General features: G+C 49.1%; 1 protein-coding gene across 1 annotated transcript in view; it reads left to right on the forward strand.

The window, feature by feature from the left end:
• The first annotated feature begins 909 nt into the window (after positions 1 to 909).
• Positions 910 to 20,614, forward strand: part of RPS6KA2 (ribosomal protein S6 kinase A2) — a 375,942-nt gene continuing 356,237 nt past the window's right edge. Inside the window, exons 1-2 of the mRNA XM_007186070.2 lie at positions 910 to 981; positions 4,687 to 4,746. Coding sequence (XP_007186132.2) covers positions 919 to 981; positions 4,687 to 4,746 — 123 coding nt within the window. The 5' untranslated portion in view covers positions 910 to 918. The remainder of the gene's footprint in view (positions 982 to 4,686; positions 4,747 to 20,614) is intronic.

Consider the following 20,614-nt stretch of genomic DNA (forward strand, 5'->3'; position numbering starts at 1 on the left):
GGGCGCCGGGACCCTGGGCTCACTCTCAGCCCTCCTGGGCCCTCCGTTCCCTTTCCCCGAGGGTGTCGTCCTACCGCTTGGGGGGCGGGCGGGGGGGCCCTCTAGGGGAGAGGCTGCTGCTCCAGCTGCCCCGTCGGCGGCAGTTCCACGACGCAGGGAGTTTCTGAAATATTGATGCAGGAAAAGCAGCTCCCCTGCACCTGGCCTCTTGCCTCGGCCCCTAGTGTTCCACGGGCTGAAGGTGGTCGTGCGGGGCTCAGAGGAGTCCTTGGCAAGGGGAGGGGTGTGTGTGCGTGAGTGCACGCGCGTGTGCGCTGGGAGGGATCAGGGCAGAACCTGCTGCAGGCCCCCTCCTCTCCTCCCCTCTTCCCCAGCCCTCGGTTGCTATGAGGTTTCTATGGCAGCGGCATCCTCAGACCCAACTTTCACCCATCATTTAAGAGCCAATTAAGGTAAAATAGTGGGGGGAGGGGGGAGGGAGTGGCAATGCAAGGGGGAGGGGGCGAAGCAGGGAATCCAATCCGAGGCCGCGAGGGGAGCGCTCACTCCGCCAAAGTCGCAGCACGGAGTCTGAAGCTGCCGCTCTGCCTCCTGCGTCCCCCGCCCAGCCCGAGCGAGCGGGACGCAGCCGCAGCCCCTGGCGCAGCCCCAGGGGCGGCGGGGGGCGGGGGAGGACGCGCCAGCCGGGCAGCCGTGTTGAAGCCCCACGGCCCCCTTCGCACACCCGGGACCCCAGGGCCCCGCCGGCGCCCGCGGTCGCCCCAGCCTGACTTCACCCTCAGCAGCCCCCTTCCTGCCAGCAGCGCCGGCCTCTGCCGCGGGCTCTGACGTCCTGTCTGGCCATCTCTGTGCTGTTTGGGGCCTCTGGTTACCTTCTTTCTCACTCTCGATACTTGATCAGAGGGAAAGTTTTCAAAGATGCCGATTGCACAGTTGCTGGAGCTATGGAAAAAGATAGAGGTGGAATCCATGGAAATAGAGGTGAGTAAGGGCGAGAAAAGAGTGTCCTTTTCCACAGTATCCTGAAAACCCCTGACTCTGCGGCCGGCGGACGGTCTGTTTACCGTAATGAATTCATGTTTATTGAGTGGCTATTAGGTGACTGAGGCTGGGATTTTTAACGAGCGGAGATGTGTATGTGTGTACACACATATGAACAGTACATATCTGTGTGTACACGCACCCACACAAGGCGTCGTGTGTGGTGTAACTATATGAATGAAAATGAATGAATTGAAGAAAAAAAAAAGGTTGTTCTTAAGCCAAACTTGAGGGTGCTTCTTAGAGTCTGTGTTTGCCTTAAAGGAGTCACAGGCTTCCCGACTAATCTGCATCAGTGTGATTTCCTTCAACAAGTGGCTTTAAATGATAAGACCTCCTCAATTGCTGCAGTGCAGGATAAAACCAGAAGGGAAAACCAATGATGAATTCTTGTTTAAGAAACAAGGCATAAAGATTATGCAGCCTTAATAGGGTGTATGTTTGAATAAAGAGGAGCGATTGAAGATGAAAATATAATGAAATGAATGTGTCAAGGCTGGCTGGCCTGTGGGGAGCACGTACGACACCGCTTAAACATTTTGTCCCCCAGGGACACGGAGCTCTCCTTTCATGGATTTTGATTTGTTTAATTTGAATCAGAAAGAATCAACGTATATTTTTCCTAGAAGAGAAAGTTCCCCGACATTATTAAACCTATTAAATTGATATGCCTGTGCTGTGTTTATAGCAACTCAAATCACATTTGTAAATGGCAGATTTTAATAACTGACTACCTCTTTGCAAAATCCAACCTTTAACTTTTGCCTTATCTCCTGTATCCGGCATTATAAGTTCAATTCTTACTATTTTAAATGTTACTTATTTTTATATATACGTTCTATATACTGAGACAGTCACAGAAATTTTAAAGAGGGGGAGAGATTCTGTTTTAGAAGAGAAGTTGTTAATATTTTATATTTAATACTTTTTCGGAAGCCCGACTAACTTATTCATGCTTGGAACATGTATTTTGGTCAAAGTAGATCGTCAGGCATAGCACAGATATTAAGCCTGGTTTTTAGATGGAACAACACAGATGTTTTGCCTTTGAGAAGCACCTAAGTGGAAGAAAATGACAGCACGGCTCTCCAGGGCTATTGATTCCTCTCTGCACACGATGTTGTTCTTGGTGGTGACGGCAGTGCCTGAGAAAGAGCCTCTCACTTACAAAGGTTGCCAAGTCAAGTTTATTTTTTTCTTTTGAGAAAGATTGGGTTTTTAAAAAGTTGAATTAGTGATGGGCCAGAAGTCCCACCCTTATTTCCTGATGCTTTCCGAACCCCTCCTGGTTATCTGCACTTGCTGGTGGTGGTAGAGGCCCAGCTGTCAGCTCCTCCACAGCCAGGCCCCGTGAAGGAAGCCCTTCTGTAGGGGGAGGATTTGGCCCTGGGCTTAGAAAAAAGGACGGGAGTGAGGAATGAAGGAGGCTTGGAGAATGTCTCCTGGGACTCTGGACTCTGCGTCGTGGCCACTGACCCAGGCTCTGAGGAGCAGCGTGCGCTTTAAATATTTCCAAAATGATTGAAAGTGGACCAGCAATAAATATACTCACATTATTAAAATATATCATGATCGTAGAAAGACCTTGCAAATTGGAAGAATCTGAAACAGAGCTGGCTGAGAGACTGCACTGCCTTGCCACCCCATTGGGAGGGCAAATTTATAAGTTTTTGAAGTTGATGTGTATGCAAAAACAAATAATAAAAATTCTATAGATTAAATGGTCCTGAAGCAAAAGAAATTTTCTTCAGGCTTCCTGGGTGAATGTTTTAGGATAGTATATCTTATGCAGTGTGTTAAGATAGAGCATTTAATCCCTGTTTATTTGGAACCCAGAAATTAGAGCTCTTTCTACAAAAAGGTTAAACCTGAACTGTTAACCCTGAGATATTTCAAGTTCTCAGGAAAATATGAAATCTCTCTATTTTGGAGCTCAGAGGCTCATTTTATTTTCCAGTTTTGCCCATGTTTTGTGTTGTGTGATGTTAAAATAGCTCACATATCAGGAAATTGGGCAAAACTAGATGGAGTACATTTGGCCTCTGAACTCCAAGTTAAATGTCATAAAATCCTTGCATAAAAAGCATGTGTGCTTTTTATGAGAAAATCTGCTACGTGGTGTTAGTGCTTACATTATTTGCTTTTACACGCATTTAACATGCCCGATTATTGGTTTTCCAGGGGTAGCAATCAACGCTCTTGGATTCTAGGTTTTTCCTGCCTTTATGAGTTGCTTCCCCTCTAATTTCTTTTCTCATCTGCAGTGAGAGGGAAGTGAACTAGGTTGGATTTGAGGGTCAGTGGACTGTATCCTTATATACTGTATCCTTATAAAAATCATTTCTGCTTCAGCACACAGACCAGGGGAAATTCATTTGATTGTCTAGGAAAAGCATTTATGGTTTATGAATTGTTTTGAGGTATTTTGGAAGGCGTATTTTACCCACGAACGAGGCATGTTGAGAAGGAAACGTATGCTAATTAAAAACTGGGACCTCCATAAAATCCCGGAAGGAGCTGGCATCAAAAAGAAGCATGCAGTGTTGTGTGAATGGTGTTTCAGCGAGTTAAATGCACGTCTCCAAAGCAGGAGTTTTCAGTCACTGCCTTCAGCGGGGGCACAGCACCCAGGGCGTGCTCTGGGGAGAGGTGAGGACGCCGGAGGTGTCGTGAGGAAGGCAGTGCGGGAACCAGCCCACAAGGGCCGGCCGGCCCGTTTTGTTTGTGTTCCTTCAGAGGAGTGAGCATGATTTCTCCTTCGGGGATGTCATCACGCATTAGAGAAAGGAGAAGCCCCATTTTTAAACGGTGCAGGTCAAACAGGACTCCCTGAAGTTCACAGTGTAGCTTGTACAGCGACGATTGTCTCACGGCTCCTGGGCTAGAAATGAAACTAGGAGAGGTGATGACAACATCCAACTCTTGAGTGTCCACCGCTCGCTCAGCAGAGCCAGTGCTAAGTGCTGTGAGGTCTTATTTCCCTGAATTCTGTCCGTGTCTCTAGGCGGTAGATATTCTTATGGTCCTGATTTTATATATGGGGAAAGTGAGGTGTGGGGTAAGCAATATTGCCTAAAGTCATTAAGTGGTAAGCAGAGCTCACACCCAGACCCTCCTGTTCAAGCCTTACCCTGCAGAGACACAACGCTTTATGTTTCTATGAGCTGGAGACTTGACTCTCTCTGATTTAATTCATTCTCTGAGCTTTGGCCTGAGATTGTGAATTTGTTCCCCTCAAACAACTCCCCTGTAACCTGTTTCTGTCCTGACAGCTTGAGTCTTTCAGGGTCATGTAAATCTACACCCCGCCCTCACCTTGCTGGTCAGGGCTTTATATAAACCACCTGCTTCTCCTTGCAATTGTGGTATAAGCCACACACATTTGGCTGATCTAGTAATGTGTAATCATGGACATAAACACTCACTGCCTTATTTGCCTCCTATTATATAAAGGATCTGTCTCTGGCATGAAGCATCATAGGGTTTCAAATAAATTCTAGTGGAAAGGGACCTTGATGCCATTCCCACGTCCTACTATCCTAATACTGAGTATCTAGTTGGCCCTTTGCATTCATTACCTGTGTGATGCAGTTTACAAGAATGTCGGCATGCTAACTGCATTTAATATGTATCTTTTGTTGTCAGGCCACCGAGGAGGATCTGGACCTGGACGCAGAGCCCACCGTAGCAGAGGCTGTGGAAGAAGTAACTCTACATATTTTATTATTTGGGGGAGGAAGGTGGGGTAGAGGGAGGAAATGGAAGATTGAAATTAATAGACCCCAAGTGGTTATTTGAGTGAAATACGTGTATATATACATAATACGCACAAACACACGTGCACATGGATAGGTTGCATGCATATTATAGTCAACAGTTTCCTTCAAAAGGGATACTTAGAACATAGGAGGAAAAATTACCAACCAAGGTAAGATTCAGAGTCTTCCGGTGTGGACTTGTCAAAGGGGAAAAGGCAGGTCGCTGTCAATTAAGGCAAGCATGGAGAATAGCCAGTCGGGCGTAGAGAAGTGACGACTCGTTTTACCTGCCGGAGGCCGGGTCACGCAGCCTCTTAGAATGTTTGGCGACCTACAGTCGGAGCCCCGGGCGGAGGTGCGCTCCCTTTGCGAGGAAGCCGCCCCTGCAGTGGTGGCAGGAGGAGGAGAGGGGGTGGCCGGCGGAGGGCTGAGCGGGTCTGGAAAAGGAGCGATGGGTGTTGCTGGGAGGGTGGTGTCCGGAGGTGGACGTGGGAGGGAACAAAGCGCATCGGCATCGCCGACTGCCTGGTCCTACACTTCCTGCCCGGGCGGCGGGGCCCTGACGGGCTCTCGCGGAGGGAAGGGTCCAGGCGGCATCGGGTCGGGGGGGAAACCGTGACCAACGAGCGCTCTCTGAGGGCCCCTCGGACATCCAAGAGCTGCATCCAAGGTAGAATGACGCCGTAGTGAAGGAATCCTGTTTAAGCAGACGTATTTCCACCCCTCAGCAGCTGGAGCCGTGGAAAGTCGACAAGGCAATTAAATGGAGGCCTCGGCTGCCCACGCCGCTCAGCCCTGTGCCCCTCGGAACCGTAACGGTTGTAAAGTTGTGCAACTCTGTGGCCTTTTAAAAATGGCTGGCGAGGGAGGTCTGGTGGGCTGGGAGGGGCAGATCCGTGGACACTGCTGGCTTTGCGAACGGTCTGCTGGGATGCTGAAAAAGCGTGTCGCTTCCATCCAGACGCGTCCACACCGCACACGTTTTAAGCCTGGTGCCCCTGGACCTTATGATCACGTGACATACTATGCGGGTTAAATAAAGAAGAAGAGCAAGGAGCTGCCTCGTCCTTAGCTGGCTGCTTTCCTTCCGTGCTTTTGTCGCTGACCCGGGAGCGTGGAGCCCAGCCGCGCTCCAGGCTTTGCAGTCACCTTCCTGCGTTCAGGAGGACGACGTTTGGCTGGTAGGTACAGCCCTGCTTTTGCCAGTTCCACAGAGGTCAAAGGGTAAATAGACAGGTGAGCCCCTGGCTTTTTTGAAGAGATGGATATTCAACTGCATACCTGCCCAGGGGCAGGGGCAAGTAAGGAAGGAATACCCCCCTGCAAACGAGCAAGGCCCCAGGCCAGGGTCTCCGAGGATCCAAGCCACGCTGCGCCTGCCACTGGTGTTTGTGGGGACTCTGATTTCCGGGGAACCTTCGGCGTATCTCTTGCATACAGACCGCTGAGGTCCTTTAGCTGTCAGCTGCAAGAGGCAGGCTCTGTGGTGCTCATGGTGGTAATCAAACTGGCGACACGACTGCCTGTGTACCAGGACCCCCTCGACATGCTTAGTAACTAACAGAGTCTGTTACTTCATTGACTACAGTGATTTCCTGAGACCTCCTGGTCTCAAGTCATCTGATCCCTCACACTTTTGATGGGAAGGTAGGTGTTAATTTACCGCAGGAAGGCAGTCAAATCAGCGGACCCCCTTGAAGTTATTTTTGACAACAGAACACGAGATAGAGGCAGTGATTACAGTTTCCCCATGTCACCTAGTCCGGATGACAGAATATGAGTATGTCTTTGGCTCCTAATGAATGCAGAGTATCTTAGGAGTATTTTACAGGACACAGCGTTGATGTGTAGGTGCATTCGTAGCGCTTGTGGGAGAACTGAAAGACACGGGGTGTCCAGCTGTTGGCGGCTGCTTCTGACAGATGACGCTGAAGATTCTGCTGCAGGTTTCAGCCCAGCAGCGGGTGAATGTCACCTGGGGGTTCCGAGCGGTTGTCTAATTTTTACTGGGGCCAGATTTCCCCTGTACGTCCCCCTTAGCCTTCAGAGTGGCGCTCTGCAAGGCATCTATAACTGAAGGATTTGTGGCTCAGATCAATGAAATCAGATGGCAACTGAACTGGGCGTGAAAGGCTTCACTCACACCTTTTGCCAGTCTGAACGTGTACGATGACCTAAAAGTCTTATTTAGAAAAAAATATCATTCCGCTCAGCAACAGTGTGTTCATTCATTCAGTCGATCAGGAATATTTATTGGTAGCCTGTGGGTAAAGCCTCATGCTTGGTGTGGAAGTATGAACAGATGAACAGGGGTGACTGTGATGATTCCAGCCTTGTAGCACCTTTAACTGATATGGCTTCTTGCGTGTGGAGTGTTCTTCATGTACACGTGTGTGTGTATATTAATACATATGTATATAAAGTATAAGACACATTTGGGATATTTTATGTATAAGTATCTACACGTGTGACCCTCGTCCACTTGTATCTCATGCCACAGCTCCGTCCAACCTCTGAAAAAAGAGCTCTGGTGAAGGTCAAGACTAAAGATTGAAAATAAGACAGGAGTCGGTGTCAGAAGCTGCGTGTTCCTGCCACTCACCTTTTCCTCACCTCTGCGGAGGGAAAGGCTTCCTCTCTCGCAGAGTCCGTGTCGTGCAGGGATTTGTGTCATAAATTCACGGGGGGTGACTCAGCATGATTTCACTTGACCCGTCAGAGGCCATCACCCTTTATACTCTGGAAAACAAAACAAAACAAAAAAGCCTCAGCAGATCCCATTAGGAAATACTCCCTCAGCTGCTTGTTTGTGGGGTTCCTGGAAGGGGCCAGGCAGAGAGAACAAGTCTGAAGCACCTGCTCTGTGGGGTTTTGTGGTCCTATTTCCCTGCTCCTTTTGGCAGGTGGTGCGTAGCCAAGCCAGTGGAAATGCCGGGAAATTAGGACACCGAACAGAGTTCAAGTTTAACGCAGAAGCACCTGCCTCGGTGGGCTGGGACACTGCGGTGCAGAGTGGGAGCCTCTGGAAGGTTAGTCCGGGGGTGACCGCAGCCTCCCGACCCTGCGCACAAGAGCCCCGTCGTTGATCTTGAAGGTGGGGGCGGGGTGCCGTGTGGAGGGGGAGAGCAAGCCCAGGGGAGCGCGCGGCCCGAGGCTCCGGGCCGCTTCCACGGTGCAGAGGTGGGGGTGCTGAGCCCCTTAGTAGCGGTCAGCAGCAGCTCCCGCATCCTTGCTCCATCCTTCAACCTTCCGTCTCCAGGCATTTCAGACACATAGGGGATTTTTAGGCGAGTTTCTAATTTCACAGAACAACCTGTGGAAAACATTAGAACTTGTTGCATGTATTTTCTAAAGTGCTTAGATTTCAGGAGTCTGTTTATTAACAAAGACCATTTTCTTGTCTGGTCAACCTTAGAGACCAGGTCCAGAGAAGCTGTTTCCAACATTATCGTGGTTTCACCTTATTTCCTCGTGACTCCTGGGGTGTTTCCCTCTCCTCCTAAAACTCTACCCTTGGTTTTCATAGCAGAAATTCTGGCATCTTGGAGGCAGAACGGAGCGGGGGTGGGGTGGCAGTCCTGCTGCCAGCCTTCGGTTGGCAGGAGAGCGCTGTCGGCGGTGGGGGGGGGGGTTGGCACAGAGACCTGCCCCCGAGGGGTGTGGAAGAGGGAGGCAGATGCAGCTCTCGGGGCCGAGTGAGGATGCGTGAAGATGGAGTGCCGGCTGCCCGGCCCCTGCCCTCTTCTCAGGGGTCAGGGGACGAGTGGGCAGTTCCTCGGGCAGGTGTACTGTGACTCCCAAGCGTCTGTCAGCGTGACCTCCTTCAATGGCCAAGCCGCCTGACTTCGGAGCAGCTGCAGCTTGGACGTCTGCCGTTCTCTGCTGGGGAAGAGGGCCGAGGAGCAGGACAGGGACGAGATTTGGGGGGGCTCTTTAAGCTTGAAGGAGAGAATAGCCCAAGAGTGTTTTCAAAGCCCTTTGGCCTGAGTCATGGTAACAGCAGGCTCTTGCCCAGGTCAGGACTGAGCCACCTGCACCCAGGTCACCTGTAGATGCCAACAGATTGCCTCTTACCTGTCCTGCCCCGGCAAGCTAGACAGTTTCATTGCTCCTTAAAAAAAAGAAAGACGGAAAAAACAATCCAAACTGGATTGCATAGAAATGAGACAAGAAGAGGAATGAAACCTCAGAACTAATTAAGCAATTACAAGCAGTGCAATTACAGCTTAAGAAGATAGTTGGGAGTTTGAAAAGAGATGGAGAGATGATCTTCCCAGCCTGCTTATTACCTGCCGTCAGTGTGCCTTCACAGCACCCACCTGTCTCTGGGGGCTGGGGTCGGCAAAGGCACGTCGACTATGTCGCTGTTTACATGTGCGTTCCGTGTTGTTTTCTGCCCAGTAAAAGGCAGGAGTCCCCGTAATCCTCACGGAAAGTCTAGAGAAGAGCAGTGTCAACGCAGAGCATTGTGGAGAAAGGCTCATGCAACTAGGCCACTGGGATTCCCGTGGGCGTTTCAATGCCCTGCACGGCCGTAACCGGAACACTGGCTTCACCAAACGTTAGCACTTACGGGGGCAGACACGAAGGGAGAGGCACGATTTGGGGCTGAAAATCGGTACAGCGTATTTGATGTGTCAGTGGTGGTTATTTGCAAGAAGCAGCACGAGCCAGAAGTCTGGCTCTATCATCAGGAGACATCGGTCCTTTCGGTTATCACGTCATCTCTTAAGTGTCCGCCGTAACCACTGTTGGAAGCAGGAAGCCGGCTTGCAGCTATTTTCGGTGTCTGCGACCCTTGTCTTTCTGCTTCTGTAGCCAAGTCAGCAGGAGCACGTTTCCGAGCGCTTTCTCTCTGAGAATAAAAGGACTACTCCGTGCTAACAGGAACATTCTCTAGACCCTGGGCACCCGTGTGGGACGCTGTCTGCTGCCTGAGGACAGCGCGGGAGGAGGCAACGCCGCCCCATCTCTGGGCGAGCAGAGCGAATTGCTCACAGCTCACTGGGTACCAGCTGTCGCCCGTGTGAACAAGCCAGCGGCCTGCGTCTTCCTGACAGCCCTGGGGGGCGGGGCTTTCCCTGCCAGCACGGTGACTTCACGGGTGGTCTCGCCGGGAAAAGGTGCCCACCCTGTCACGGCCAAGAGCAACCTCCTGTGTTGAGATGGTTGCCAAATCATGAAACAGAAGCGCTAGTCAAAGCTGCCCTTTCCCTGCAATTTAGTGCATAGCAGTGGCTGGGAGGAAGGCCTGGGATCAAGTTTGGGTGTCTTTTAGGACCTCCTGTGTTTGAACCCCCATAGGAATGACCATGCACCTCTGCCTGCAGAGATGCTTTGTAAGAACCCTGCTTTTAATGTATCTGATTTATATCCTCTTCCATCTTCCCAGACTCGGGGACCTGGAAGGGGGAGGTCTGTTACTCTCCCTATTTTTCAGGTGGTGAAATTGAGGCGTCAGAAATGATGTAATTTGCTAATTATAGCAGAGAACCAACGAAAAGGGGACTTCAAAGCAAAGCTTTTTCTACTGACTTATTTTCTCTTCCTAAAATCACTGATTGCCCTCAAGATACCTGACGTTAGGTGGTGGATTGTTGGCTAATGGAATCAGGGCCTGCGGTCAAAGGCTGTGCTCTGTCCTCTCCTCTGGGTTTAAAACAACATTACAGGTGCCTCGGGGACCCTGCCCTGTGTCCCCGGGGGCTCAGAAGCAGCGTTGCTGTAGCCCGTCTGTTTCCAGTGGCCGCGTGGAGCCCACCAACCCCGCAGTGCCGCTCTGCTTCTCTCCCCTTCGCTCTTTTCAAAATTCTCTCCTTCTCCCTTCAAACTGGGAAAATAGACAACTTGATCTTCTTTTATGTGTATGAAAAACACAGGGGAGCTTGAGCTGGAGGTGCTGTTGAAAGATTACACACCCCACCCCTGCTGTTTTGGCCGGTGTCTTTGTCATGGGTGGGATACATTATTGACTTATAGAATCACAAAAGTTTCTTACACTTTATTAACATCAAATGGATCATTTGAATAATTATGGTAAGAGAAGATATATATATATATAGAGAGAGAGAGAGAGAGAGAGAGAGAGAGAGGATTTTCCTCCATAATAATGCTGTACATGTGTGGGTAAGATTCAAAGTATGAGATAGAAAATTGTGTAGTTTCTTACCCTTCAGATATTTTGAAGTAATAAGAAGTAAAACAACCCCCCAAAACCCTTGCTCTTGTAACACAGATGCAGCTGGGAGCTGGGCGTGGAGACAGACTCTGCAATTTATGTGAGTCATAAAAATCTCTAGGGAATCATTCAGACAGTTTTTTCCGAGATGTGGCACCAAAACAGCCCAGGGTGCCAAGTGCGCACTGCGCGAGTGCCTGGCTCGTTGCAGCAGGCCCCTCCCCGACTGCTGCCTCCTCCGGGCACCTTAGGGGGCACCACCGGGCGGCCGGCTCCTCCATCCCTAAGGCAGTTCTCACCTTCCGTCTCAGGTAGAATGAACGGAGCAACCGCATGTAACATATACAGAGAAGACAAAAGAAGGATTCCAAGTCCTGATTTGAGGACTCAGACACATAAGTGCCTATTTTTAAAATAATAGGATAAATACAGCGAGAGGGTGATTTGTATCATCCTTCCTCAGGTGTATCCCGGTGGGTGTGGCAGGTCACCTTGGGCCTCACAGCCCGCAGCTATACATCTGGCTCAGGCCAGTTCTCCCTCCCCCGCCCCCGTCCTTCCTCTGCCTCCTCTTCTTAATTCTTTCAGCAAATGTCTACTGAGTGATGGGCTCCTGCGACTCAGTGATTCAGATAAATGAGGCCAGCTAGAGTCTCCGCACCACGCACCTTACATCTTAGTGTTCTTGCAAGTAAACAACTAACTAATAAGATCATTCTGTGTAGCAGTGAGGGCTATGGAGGGAGAAAGCAGGGAAACCGAGGGTGATTTGGGCTGGGGCCGGATTAGCAGAGCAGTGGTTAGGGAAGGCCTCACCCAGCAGGTGGAGTTTAGGTTGGGACTTAAACGATGGAAGAGACCAACCCCCCAAACCTGGGGGAAGATGGTTCAAGGCAGAGGGAGACGCAGGGCAGCTGGGGGGGGAACAGAGCAGCCCCTGCCTGCAGCAGGCCCAGGCTGGCGGGAGCTGAGGGAAGAGAGGAAGGCCCTGTGAAGGGATGCGGAGACCCGGCAGGGCTTCGGATTTTATTCTGATTTTTCTGGGAAGCCACTGGCGACTCCTGGGCAGGAAAATGGTGTGATTGCGTAGATTTTCTTAAAGCACAGTCACTCTGGTGGTTTGGTGAGGAAGCAGGGAGTTTGTGGGGAAAGAGTGAAGGCAGGGAGACTGGTTAGGAGGCTGCCGCAGGGTCCCAGCAAGGGGCGGTGGTGTCGGGGTGCAGAGTCCCGAGGTGTCGCCGTGTTGCTGCTGGACCTCTTCTGGCTGCGATACTGGATCCCTTCCTGGGCTGCAGAAGGAAGTTCCACGGACGGGGCAGCTTAGACAACAGCAATCCGTTCCCTTGCTGTTCTGGAGGCTGGAGGTCAGATCAAGGTGTCAGCAGGTTGGTTCCTTCCGAGGCCGTGAGGGCGAATTCGCCCCAGGCCTCTGCCCCGGGCCTCTGTGGCTGCCGAGGTCCTTGGGGCTCCTTGACGTGTGGACACATCACGGGTCTCTGCCTCTGTCTTCCCGTGGCCTCTCCCTGCGTGGTCTTCACCTGGCCGTCTTCTGATGAGGACACGGGTCGTATCAGAGCGGGCCCCACCCTGATGACTCTCCTGCTAACTGATTACATCCGCGGAGACCCTGTTTCCAAATGAGGACACATTCTGAGGCGCTGGGGCTTCGGGCTTTGACAGATCTTTTGGGGACAGAGTTCAACCCATAACAAATATGACACTTGGGACACTCAGTTTGGTTGCTCTCCTGGGTCCAGGTCTCAAAAGTCTTGGCCAGAGACCCTGCTCTTCCGGGCGTGAAGTAAACCCGTGAGTGTCCACGGACTGGGCTTCTGTGGCCCCCTCTGACTCTCCCGCCCCCGCCGGGCTGTGTGCCGAGTCCCCGTCTGCTGCGCTCTGCCCGGCGCACGCTTTCACGCAGCAGAGGCTGGGTCACTTCCGAGGCTTGTCCAAGGGCACCGGAGCACAGGCGAGCACCCGAGACTTGGGCCACCCCGAGCTCCCGGTGCTGGGGGCGCCCAGTTTGGGACCAGAGATCACTTTGCGGTGGTTTTGCATGAGACCCCTGTCCTCTACCTGCACGACCCCTACCCTGGCCAGTCCTTGTCCCATTTAGAGGGTAGTCAGCTGGGTGTTACACTGACACCAGTGAAAGGGAGGAACACGACACAGGTCCTATCACTGTGCCGTGGACACCCTCTCGCCTTTTCTCAGCCAGGGAGCCCGACGAGCAGGTCCTTTTCTGACCCGGCCGCCGTGTGTCTCTGGGGGCCCAGGTGCAGTCCCCGCGTTGTCCTCTTACACACCTCTAGGAGCTGCAGCCTCACACCTTTTCATTTCTGTTTTCTTGCCCTGCAGTTAGGTTCCATTCTTGTCCTGTCATCTTTCTTCCTGTAACCTTGAAAGGCTGTGTCTTCTGCAGCTTTCCTGACACCTGACTCGCTCGTCTTCCGCCCTCGGTGGCTGGGAGTCCTGACCTGAGACCCCTGCCTCGCAGGGGCCACTGCAGAAATTAGAACGCGTGTGCGGTTCCGTGTCCGGAGCGCTGCCGATGGAACTGATGAGGAGGTGAAGTCCTGTCCCCTTGCGTTACTGTTGGCTTTTGGTGGCACTTTGGAAGCCACCCCCCACCACCATTTGCCCAGCCCCAGCGCAGGCTGTGCCAGGCAAGCTTCCTGTGGTTTTCGGGCCTGGGCTGCCCCACGGAGGGTCAGCTGTGCCCAGGCTGAGAGGAGGGGTGAGGGGGAGGAAGCCAGCCAGCTCCCCGGAGGTGCGGACCCTCTGCGGGCGTCGGGTCCTGTTTGCCGAGCTCGAGAACCCCCTGCAGATGTTGACGAAGCTGCACGTCTGCATCAGTGGGCCTCGGTGGGCCTGAGAGTCTGCATTTCTGATTGGCTTCCTTTCCAGGGATGAGGCTCTTCTGGGCCTCGGACCACACTCTGAATTCTAATGGTGACACCAGACCCTCAGAACAAGGGCACGGTACTCAGAGAAGGCACTTCTAGGAGCAAAGAAGCCGCCTGGGGCAATCTGCGAGAACACTATCTGTCATTGGCTTCCAAGTCCTTTTTTCTCCAAGCAAGCGGCATTGTGGCATCTACTTTTTTGTTGTTGTTGTTAGTGTCTACATTTATTGCTATGTCATAGATATTTTGCTAAACATATGACTAATACTAATTTTATTCAGTGGTTCAGCTGATGATCTCCTGGGGAGGTAGGTTTTTGTCCTTCTCTATTTTAATTATTGCCAGTTTTAAACAACACAAACTGGGACTTCCCTGGAGGTGCAGTGGTTAAGAATCTGCCTGCCAATGCAGGGGACACGGGTTCGAGCCCTGGTCCAGGAAGATCCCACATGCCGCGGAGCAACTAAGCCTGTGCGCCACAACTACTGAGCCTGTGCTCTAGAGCCCGCGAGCCACACCTCCTGAGCCCACGAGCCACAACTACTGAGCCCACAAGCCACAACTACTGAAGCCTGCGTGCCTACAGCCCACGCTCCGCAACAAGAGAAGCCACCACAATGAGAAGCCCGTGCACTGCAACGAAGAGTAGCCCCCGCTCGCCGCAACTAGAGAAAGCCCGTGCAGCAACAAAGACTCAATGCAGCCAAAAAAAAAAAAAAAATTTATTAAAAAAAACAACACCACCACAAACTTTTAATCTCACAGTTCTGGAGCGCAGACATCCACCGTCACTTACATGGGGCCGTAATCAACCTGCTGGCAGACATGTGTTCCTTGTGGAAACTGCGGGGAGAATCCGTTTCCATGTCTCCTCCCACTTCTCAGGCGCCCACACTTCTTGGCTGGTGGCTCTTCCTCTATCTGCAGAGCCGGGAACCAAGCACCGTCTCTCCTCTCTGACTCCTGCTTCCTCGCTCTGACTGTGACCTTCTGCCTCCCTCTTATAAGGACACTTGTGTTACACTGGGATGGCATTCTTTTTTTTTTTTTTTTTAAGTTAATTAATTAATTTATTTCTGGCTGTGTTGGGCCTTCGTTTCCGTGCGAGGGCTTTCTCTAGTTGCGGCGAGCGGGGGCCACTCTTCATCGCGGTGCGCGGGCCTCTCACTGTCGCGGCCTCTCTTGTTGCGGAGCACAGGCTCCAGACGCGCAGGCTCAGTAGTTGTGGCTCACGGGCCCAGTTGCTCCGCGGCATGTGGGATCTTCCCAGACCAGGGCTCGAACCCGTGTCCCCTGCATTGGCAGGCAGACTCTCAACCACTGCGCCACCAGGGAAGCCCCTGGCATTCGTTTTTAAACTGGTAAACTCAAAAGTCTCCGTTCTATGATGAGAAGTAAGACAGTTTAGTTTACATTTAGAAAATAAATGTAAAGTAACTAAACTCTCAGATATTGGTGTATTTCCCCATTCCTCCTTACTCCATCTTCTTTTATTTTTCTTAAAAGTCACTCTAGGAATAGTAAACATTTATCCACTTATTTATCTAAGAATTATTTCTTCAGCATCTATCCTGTAAAAGGCAATTTAGAAGACCCGGTGATGAATGACACACGTCCACTGGTTTCAGGGTGTTTGTTGTGTAGGAGAAGTGATAACTATGGTACAAAGTATACAGTGATAAATTCATAAAATGATGCAGAAAGGTACTTTATTTTATTTATTTTTTTTAACATCTTTACTGGAGTATAATTGCTTTACAATGGTGTCTTAGTTTCTGCTTTATAACAGGGTAAATCAGCTATACGTATACCTATATCCCCATATCTCCCCCCTCTTGTGTCTCCCTCCCTCCCACCCTCCCTATCCCACCCCTCTAGGTGGTCACAAAGCACCGAGCTGATCTCCCTGTGCTATGCGGCTGCTTCCCACTAGCTATCTATTTTACATTTGGTAGCGTATATATGTCCAGGCCACTCTCTCACTTTGTCCCAGCTTACCCTCCCCCCTCCCCGTGTCCTCAAGTCCGTTCTCTAGTAGGTCTGTGTCTTTATTCCCGTCTTGCCCCTAGGTTCTTCTGACCATTTTTTTGTCTTTTTTTTTTTTTTTTAGATTCCATATATATGCGTTAGCATACAGTATTTGTTTTTTTCTTTCTGACTTACTTCACTCTGTATGACAGACTCTAGGTCCATCCACCTCACTACAAATAACTCAATTTCGTTTCTTTTTATGGCTGAGTAATATTCCATTGTATATATGTGTCACATCTTCTTTATCCATTCATCTGTCGATGGACACTTAGGTTGCTTCCATGTCCTGGCTATTGTAAATAGAGCTGCAATGAACATTTTGGTACATGACTCTTTTTGAATTATGGTTTTCTCAGGGTATATGCCCAGTAGTGGGATTGCTGGGTCGTATGGTAGTTCTATTTTTAGTTTTTTAAGGAACCTCCATACTGTTCCCCATAGTGGCTGTATCAATTTACATTCCCACCAATAGTGCAAGCGGGTTCCCTTTTCTCCACACCCTCTCCAGCATTTGTTGTTTGTAGATTTTTTGATGATGGCCATTCTGACCAGTGTGAGGTGATACCTCATTGTAGTTTTGATTTGATTTCTCTAATGATTAAGGATGTTGAGCATTCTTTCATGTGTCTGTTGGCCATCTGTATATCTTCTTTGGAGAAATGTCTATTTAGGTCTTCTGCCCATTTTTGGATTGGGTTGTTTGTGTTTTTGATATTGAGCTGCTTGTATATTTTGGAGATTAATCCTTTGTCAGTTGTTTCATTTGCAAATATTTTCTCCCATTCTGAGGGTTGTCTTTTCGTCTTGTTTATGGTTTCCTTTGTTGTGCAAAAGCTTTCAAGTTTCATTAGGTCCCATTTGTTTATTTTTGTTTTTATTTCCATTTCTCTAGGAGGTGGGTCAAAAAGGATCTTGCTGTGATTTATGTCAAAGAGTATTCTGCCTATGTTCAGAAAGGTACTTTAAACATAACTTCCAAGTTATAGGGAAAAAAGAAGAAAGAAACAAGTGAAAGAACAATGTGACTTAGCACTCAGATCGCTCAGGCTGGTGGTTGTATTAGTTTCTGATTGCTGCTGTAACAAATGACCACAACATTAGTGGCTTAAAACAACATGGATTTATTATCTTGCAGTTCCAGAGCTCAAAAGTCCTAAAATCTAGGTGTTAGCAGGGCTGTGTTCCATTTCCAGAATCCATTTCCTTGCTTTTCTAGCCTCAGAAGGTGCCTGAAGTCCTTGGTTTGTTGCCCCTTTAACAATGGCATCACTTCTCATTCTCTGATCTGACCTCCAGCTGCCTCCTATAAAGATCCTTGTGATGATGTTAAACCATTCATATAATCCAGGGTAATCACCCCATCTCAGGGTCCTTAACTTAAACACATCTTCAGAGTCCCCTTTGCTATGGAAGGTCGCACCTCACAGCTCTGGGGCTTACCTTGTGGAGGTCTTTGGGTGCCATTATTCTGCCCACCATGGTGGTACCACCAGTGGGACAGCTGGCCTGGTCTCCTCCCACTTCTGAAACAGAAGGCTAGGGAAGGGCTTCTGTGTGTCTGCAGCCGTAAGGGACATAACAACAAGATGCACTGCACACGTCTAGCTTGGGTCCTGATGTGAAGAAACCAACTCTAAAACATATTTCTTGGGACAACTGGATGATTTTGAATGTGGACTAGGTGACATTTTTGTTGAGTTTTTTGGTTAATTTTTCGGTGGATATTTTTTGCTTAAGTATTTTTAGGTGAAGTGTGTAAACCATACGTTTCACTCCTAAATATTTCAATATGCCTCTCTCAAAAGTAAGAATGTTTTCCTGCATAAGCACAATGCCCATCGTGACTGAGAGGTTGATGCTTTCATTCTGCCTTCGCCAAAACCACTGAATTAGGAAGGTCAAAAGCACTTCACTTTATAAGTTAAAAGCTACCCACCCTTCTCTCCATGTCATTTTACTTCCTTGAAAAAAATCAGTTTAGCTAAATTGTACCTCTGTTGGACAGAGCATTGATTTCTAGCTGTTAATGTTAACTGAGAGCATTAGCTGCTGACCTCCTCCTCCTACAAGGCTTTTAAGGATGGGGGTGCCCAGCCCATGACTCAGGCATTCTGTGTCTGCCACGTGGGGATTTGGGGTTTGTGACCTGGAGCCTTTGCCAAAGAGTTCTTGCTCATGCAGAGTCAGTGCTGGTTTTGTGTGCCTTGGAAGCAGGATTAAAAACTAGCTCTTAAGCTAATTGTGGATTAGGACAAATTCTTCTTCTTGACTGTCATTTCTCACATGAAAGCTTTATTTAATTCTGAGGGGAAAAACACTTGGATAAGTTATCGGTAAAATCAAGCAAGCAAACAATTAACAACAAAATGCTCTGGTGTTCTGGTTCTGCTTAGGATGTAGAAAAACAAAGAGAACATTGTCAACAATGAGAAAAAACCAGGTAACCTACAAAGTTATAACTTTCCTTGAGCCCATCAGAGGGCAAGGCAACCAGGTAAACTTTACCCTAAAGGATGACAAGCCCCTTCAAGGAGGCCTGGGGCATGATCTGTTTCTCCTGGGCAGAGAACAGGTAGAAGATACGGCCACCATGAAAGTGGGTGAAAAGAAGACAGCCGAGTGTGGGCTCATGCACCAGCCTAGAATCCAGGGGCCCCAGGTACGGGATCCCACCCTCCCTCACATGTTCTCTCCGTGGGCCTTCACTGGAGGTATGTGGTGTAAAGTCAGGGCCTGACTTGAGGGAGCCCCTCAGTATGCACAGCACAAACCCCTACCCGGCACGTGATGCAAAAGCCTAAGGCACTGGGAGGGCGTAGGACACAAAAAGCATAAAATATAAAAGAAGAAATAAATATGACTTCTATAAAACTAGATTGCTGTCCTTGAAAAGACACATCAGAAAAATTAAAAGACTGGCCACAGACTAGGAGAAAATATTTTCAAAACACGTAACTGATAAAGGACTTATATCCAGATTACATAAGGAGCTCTTAAAACTAGAAATAAGAAGACAAACACCCAGTAAAAACTGGCAAACTATTGGAACAGATATTCTAACAGTGAAGATCTAAGAATGGCAAATGAGTACATGAAAAGATGCTCAACATCCTCAGTCACTTGGGAAAATGCAAAACCACAGTGAGAGACCACCTCATACATAGTAAAATGAAAAGTCCAACAATATCAAGTTCTTGAAAAGCTGTGGAGCAACTGGAACTCTCGTACATTGTGGGTGGGAATGCAAAATGGTACAGCACTTCAGAACACAGTTGGCAGTTTCTCATAAAGTAAACATACACTTACCATATGAGCCAACGGTTCCACCCTTAGGTACTTACTCAAGAAAAATAAAAGCTTGTGTCCACACGAGTACTTATATGTGAACATTTACAGGAGTTTTACTCATAATAACAAAAAGCTGGAACTAGTTCAAATGTCCACCAACTTGTGAATGGATAAACAAATTGTGTCACATCTCTACAAAGGGGATATTTCTCAGCAAAAAAAAAAAAAAAAAAAAAAAAAGGAAGAACTGAAAAGAACATGCAGCAACATGGCTGCACCTCAGTTATTATGCCGGTGAGAGAAGCCAGACCCCAAAGACAGTGCACTACAGGATTCCGTTGTATAGGGACAGAAATTAGATCAGTGGATTCCAGAGAACGTGGACTGCAGAAGGGAATTGACCCCAGAGGGACATGAGCGAGATTTTAGGCTGAGGGACATGTTCGATATCTTGATTGTCATGATGGTTACATGACCAGATGAATTTGTCAAAATTCATTGACTTGCACACTTAAAGGAAGAGAATTGTTCTGTAGACAAATTATATTTCAATAAACCTTACTTTAAAAATGTATAAACTCCGGGGAGCTACAGTTTGAAAGATTATGTACTAAAGGAAAAGTCCACACTTGCAGCCATAAACTCCACTCATGAGGCCCTCATCAGTACGGATTGTGGATGGGTGAATCTGTGCTGCTCCTGACTCTTCCCTTTGTTGATTAAGAATGGTCTCTCAGGGCTTCCCTGGTGGCGCAGTGGTTGAGAATCTGCCTGCCAATGCAGGGGGCACGAGTTCGAGCCCTGGTCTGGGAGGATCCCACGTGCCGCAGAGCAACTGGGCCCGTGAGCCACAACTACTGAGCCTGCGCGTCTGGAGCCTGTGCTCCGCAGCAAGAGAGGCCGCGACGGTGAGAGGCCCGCGCACCGCGATGAAGAGTGGCCCCTGCTCACCGCAACTAGAGAAAGCCCTCGCACAGAAACGAAGACCCAGCACAGCCAAAAATAAATAAATAAATTTATTAAAAAAAAAAAAAAAAAAGAATGGTCTCTCAGATCACCTGGCTGTGGACCTATTTCATACCTTCTCAGCTGTGTGACCCTCTCTGTGCTTCAGTTTCATCATGAGTGAGTGAGGATAACATTTGTATCCACTTCATGTTTTGAGGATTGAATGAGGCAATACTGTGCAAGTGCTTGGCTAACGGCCTGCGTACAGTAAGCCCTCAGTAAATGTTCATGCTAAGATTATTGACGTTGTCATGGAAGAAAAAGCTTGCATCTTAATTAGGCAAATTAAATTGCTCTTACCTAAGGGAGCATGCTGTTTTCAAATACATTGGCAAGATCTACTTACAATGAGAGATTTTAATGTGAAAATCATAAAATTCTGCTCTTAAAGGCATCGTGAACAA

The sequence above is a fragment of the Balaenoptera acutorostrata genome, chromosome 14 (assembly GCF_949987535.1).
Source record: "Balaenoptera acutorostrata chromosome 14, mBalAcu1.1, whole genome shotgun sequence".
NCBI classification, from domain to species: Eukaryota; Metazoa; Chordata; class Mammalia; order Artiodactyla; family Balaenopteridae; genus Balaenoptera; species Balaenoptera acutorostrata.